The 5,397-nt window shown below is 33.7% G+C and overlaps 1 protein-coding gene across 1 annotated transcript in view; it reads left to right on the plus strand.

Annotated features, from left to right (window-relative positions):
• The window catches only part of MAGT1 (magnesium transporter 1), a 43,148-nt gene that overhangs the window by 11,199 nt on the left and 26,552 nt on the right, over nucleotides 1–5,397 (plus strand). The window contains exons 2-3 of the mRNA XM_006910201.2: nucleotides 361–530; nucleotides 2,929–3,046. Of these exons, the coding sequence (XP_006910263.1) occupies nucleotides 361–530; nucleotides 2,929–3,046 (288 nt within the window). The remainder of the gene's footprint in view (nucleotides 1–360; nucleotides 531–2,928; nucleotides 3,047–5,397) is intronic.

The raw sequence follows: 5,397 nt of genomic DNA on the forward strand, positions 1-5,397 counted from the left end.
GTGAGTGGGTGTGTGTGTGTGTGTTTTGAGAAGCAAAGTCTTATAAAAAACTAGCCTATTTAACTCAACATTCTTTGGAATCTTTGGCAAATGAAGGGGTTTATGATTTTATATTATTTTATTCATTAGTAAACAAGTAATCACATCAAAAACATAGTGCTTGATTGCATCTCATCATGTAATAATTAATTTTAAGAATAATTATCATCAGGCCCAACTGCCAAATTTTATTTTGAGGTCTCTCACATTTTTTATGTACCTCTGCTTGTTGGTCTTAGTGTTAAGTAAGTTGCCTAGTTAAAAGGAACTTTATATGCCAAGTTGAGAGTATTAATAGCATGTTCCCCTTGTCTTTTTTAGATGGTGTTATCTGAAAAGGTTAGTCAGCTGATGGAATGGACCAATAAAAGGCCTGTAATAAGAATGAATGGAGACAAGTTCCGTCGCCTTGTTAAAGCCCCACCAAGAAACTACTCCGTTATTGTCATGTTCACTGCTCTCCAACTTCATAGACAATGTGTTGTATGCAAGTATGAACTTTCAACTACACTTTGAAATTAAATAACTCTTAATATTTTAACCATTTTTCAATCCAAGAAAAATTAGTGGGTACATAAACAATTAATATGTATACCTTACTTAGGATATCTGTAGTGACACATAATACTACTGCTCTTTTATAGTCATTTTTTGGTTTTCCATATTAATGGGGGGAACGAAGAGCAAGGATAAAGAATTGTAGTAGCCACCATAGGAATAACTTAAAAATCTAATAGTCATCTTACAAATTGGTATTAAGTTATAGAAATGTATGCTAATAACATTGATGTAGTGCTTTCAACTTCAAACTCTATTTTATCACAACAGCTCCAGAAGGTAGTAAAGCAAATATTCTCTCATTTTTGGAAGAAGCAAGTTCTAAAATTTTAGCTGATCTACCCAAGCTAGAGATGTTTATTAATGTAATAATAGTGGTTACATCCAAGTTTGGAATTATAAGCGAACTTTTTTAGAAAACAAATATACGTGATTTAGAGATGTTTCTTTTTTTCTAGATTATTTTGTAGTGATTGTAACCTGGAAATTAAGACTAATTCCACTTAAACATTCATCAGATAATGGTTTATTGATTTTTATTTTACTTTTTGAATGATCTTAGGAATAAATATTGGTATTTCTTTAAGCAAAAGCACTATGGGTAATTAAAAATAGTGGATACTAAAAAAAGCTTTTGCCTTTTGGTATTCTTATGTTTTTAAATCAGTCTATGTGGTCTGGGAATTTACTTTAAATGAAATGGCAAAGCTACCCTGTGAACTAATTTAGTAAAATCTTGGAGGCTTTCCAAATCCTGACAGCATCACCCCATGTGAAGAAATAGACAGCCTCCTTTCACAATAGCGTGTTATGCTACCCCAAGCCTTGCAACTGTTCTTAAAGGATTTTCTCCTTGGAGGTAGGAGATAGTCGAGACATTTGGTCCCAGAGTACTTATTTTTATGGGGTGTATGCTGAATATAAATTAAAAGTAAATAGAAGAAGGAAAAAGAATAGTAGGTATTAACTGTGAAAAAACTTGAAATCAAGAATTACTCATAATTCTGTATTAAATGCAAATTAATGCAGTTCGTATTAACCTAAGGTTTTATTAGTATCTTTCTATGAGACTAAATTTAAAATTAGCTCATGATTTCCTAAACTCATTCAAAAAAGAAAAATTAAGCAACAGCAATATGTATAATACTGTATATTTGGTGCTATCAGGAAAAGAAGTATAAGAAAGATGTCCTGCCCTTACCATCTGGCTAGGGAAATGAGTTCCACACATGAAAATTTCACTGGCAATATAAGGCGATTTGTGATTAAGTATCAAATTAATTGTGTATATAATAAATACTGTAAAATTTCAGAAAGGACATATAACAAGAGTAGGTAGGGTTGACCTAATGGAAAAGATAGGATTTATAATAGGGCTAGACAGATGGAACAGATTTAGATAGAGGTAGGGTATTCTGGTTAGAAACAATGATGTGTGCGGTGGGGTACAGAGATAGAAATAAATAAAAGGCTGTAATTAAGGGATCCTGATTGAGATTTATTAGTAATAAGGCTACATAAAAGCTAAATGGGTTATTTGGAACTAGATGATAACCTTGAATAACCAGCGAAAGAACTTGGGAGACTATTCTGAAGATAATAGAAAAGCAACAGTTTCTGAGAGTTGCTTCTTAGGAGAAACTAGAGTCAGTATTTTAATATTCTAATGTCAGATATTAAGGATCTGACTTTAGATAATAGCAATGGATATAAATGGAAAGGGATGGAGTTAAAAGATAATCACAAATGAAGAATTGTCAGATCTTAGAAACTGAAACCACGTGGACAATAAAGTAAAAGTCAAAAACATGACTCGAAGATTCAGTTAATCTCAGTTTCCTAGATTCTTCTTGTTTTTTACCCTAATAATTCATCTGACTGTGTTTTTATTTACTAAGTAGCATTTTGTACTTTCGATTTTTAAAATGAATTAATATTATAGTCTATTTTCTCTGGGAAAATACTTCATCCTTGTCTTTGAATTCTTAGAAGTAATTTAGAGACAGTTAGCTGGATTTTTCCAGTGACTAGTGAAAGAGCTTTGAGATAAGAAATAGGCACAAAGTATGAAGTGTAGTCAGGTAATTAATACTTTATGTTGAAATCCACAACACTTAGGGTAAGGTTTCTCTTATACCAAAACAGTGGCAGAGGTTGCCAAGGTTTGTCTTAACCCTGTCAGCAGAGTCTGACTTGCTTGTCTCTCTGCCCTGCCACACTCCCATTGGAAAAAACTGCTGTTGTGTCTTTGGATCTGTTTTACTGCTGATAAAACTAGATTGCATTTTAAAATGTTTTATATGTTAATTTTACAAATCTGATTGCATCCAGGCAAGCTGATGAAGAATTCCAGATCCTGGCAAACTCTTGGCGATACTCCAGTGCATTTACCAACAGGATATTTTTTGCTATGGTAGATTTTGATGAAGGCTCCGATGTATTTCAGATGGTAAGATCTTTGGTTTATGCTATTAAGTAGGAATAGACAAACTATGGATAAAGTGGAATACATCTTTTTTAGTGGCCACAAGAAGTAATTAGGACTTGTCTTATGTAAGATCTAGAGTAGTTAGTAAAATAAAAGCTAAACTTGAGCCAACCATAAAATGTAATGGTCAGTGCTTAACCTATTAGCATATGGAAATTGAATAGTAATCAAGTAACATATATATACACACACAAATGTAAAAGATATATAATAAAAATTACCATTTTAACCACTTTTTGTGTACAATTTATCAAGTGACTTTTAAAATCACAGCATGAATCTGTCATTATGCTCCCATTGTAATACTGAAGTTCATATTAGAGCTAGGTACGTATCTTTATTCCCTCTTGTCTTGTGGAAAAGCTCCTTTTTTAAAGCTTAATCCTTTCCCTGTGCCCTGGATCCTGTGCCCTGTACCCACTGTGCCCTGTACCCACTGGCTCTATCAATTATGACCTCTCTCATCTGTATTCTTTTTTAATTAAAGACTTTTTTTAGAGCAGCTGAAGGTTCACAGCAGAATCGAGGGGTAGCTACAGAGATTTCCCATCTAACCCCTGCCCCCACACATGGATAGCTTCCTCCATTATTAACATCCCCCACCAGAGTGATATTTTTTACAGTTGATGAATCTACATTGACACATCATAATCACCCAAAGTACATAGTTTCATTATGGTTTACTCTTGGTCTTGTATATTCTGCTGATTTGGACAAATGTATAATGACATAGATCCATCAATATAGTATCATAAAGAGTGTTTTCACTGCCCTAAAAATCTTCCATACTCTGCCAATTCATCCCTTCTCCCTAACTTTTGGTAACCACTGATCTTTTTACTGTCTCCAGTTTAGCCTTTTCCAGAATGCCATATAGTTAGAATCATACAGTATATAAACTTTTCAGAGTGCCTTCTTTCACTTCGTAATATGCATTTAAAGTTCCTTCATGTCTTTTCATGGCTTGATAGCTCATTTCTTTTTAGTGCTGAATAATGTTCCATTGTCTAGATGCACCACAGTTGGTTTATCCATTCACATACTAAAGGATATCTTCATTGCTTCCAGGTTTTGGCAATTATGAATAAACCATATATACATCTGTGTGCAGGTTTTTGTGCAGATATATTTTCAACTCCTTTGGGTAAATACTAAGGAGTGCAATTACTGGAGTGCAAATATGGTAAGAGTATGTCTGATTTTGTAAGAAACTGCCAAACTATCTTCCATTGTGGCTGTACCATTTTGCATTTCTAACAGCAGTGAATGAGAGTTCCTGTTCCTTGATATCCTCATCAGTATTTGATGTTATCAGTGTTCTGCATTTTGGCCATGCTAGTAGATACGTAGTCGTATCTCACTGTTTTAATTTGCATTTCCCTAATGACATATGATGTGGAGCATCTTTTCACATGCTTATTTGCCATCTGTATGTCTTCATCGGTGAGATTTCTCTTAAGGTCTTGGGCCCATTTTTTAATTGGTTTGTTCTCTTGAGTTTTAAGAGTTCTTTGTATGTTTTAGATAACAGCTGTTTATCAGATGTCTCTTTTGCAGTTTTTTCCTCCCAGTCTGTGACTTGTTGTCTCACTCCCTTAGCTTTGTCTTTCACGGAGCAGAAGTTTTTAGTTTTAATAAAGTTCTACAACTTATCAATTATTTCAATCATGGATCATGTCTGAAAAGTCATCACTATATCTAAGGTCATCTAGGTTTTCTCCTATATTCTAGGAGTGTTATACATTTAGATCCAATTCATTTCAAGTTAATTTTCTCTAAAAGTGTAAGGTCTGTAGATTAGTTGTGTGTGTTTTTTTGTTTGTTTTTTGCTCATGGATATTCAGCCGTTTTAACACCATTTGTTAAAAAGACTGTCCCTTTCCATTTCATTGCTTTTTCTCTTTTGTCAAAGATCAATTGACTGTATTTATGTAGATCTATTTCTGGGCTTTCTATTCTGTTCCACTGATCTGTTTTTCTGTTCTTTTCACAAGAACCACACTATCTTGATTACTGTAGCTTGAAGTTGTGTGGTATCAGTCCTCTAACTTGGTTCTCCTTCAGTATTGTATTGGCTCTTCTGGGTCTTTTGCCTCTCCGTATGAACTTTAGAATCAGTTTGTCATTATCCACAAAATTACTTTCTAGGATTTTGATAGCGATTGCATTGAATCTATAGATGAAGTTGGGAAGAACTGATTTCTTGACAGTATTGAATCTTCCCATCTGTGAACATGGAATACCTCTCCATTTCTTTAGTTGTTTGATTTCTTTTATCAGAGTTCTGTAGTTTTCCTTCTATAGGTCTTATA

This window comes from Pteropus alecto, unplaced genomic scaffold (assembly GCF_000325575.1).
Source record: "Pteropus alecto unplaced genomic scaffold, ASM32557v1 scaffold374, whole genome shotgun sequence".
Taxonomy (NCBI): domain Eukaryota; kingdom Metazoa; phylum Chordata; class Mammalia; order Chiroptera; family Pteropodidae; genus Pteropus; species Pteropus alecto.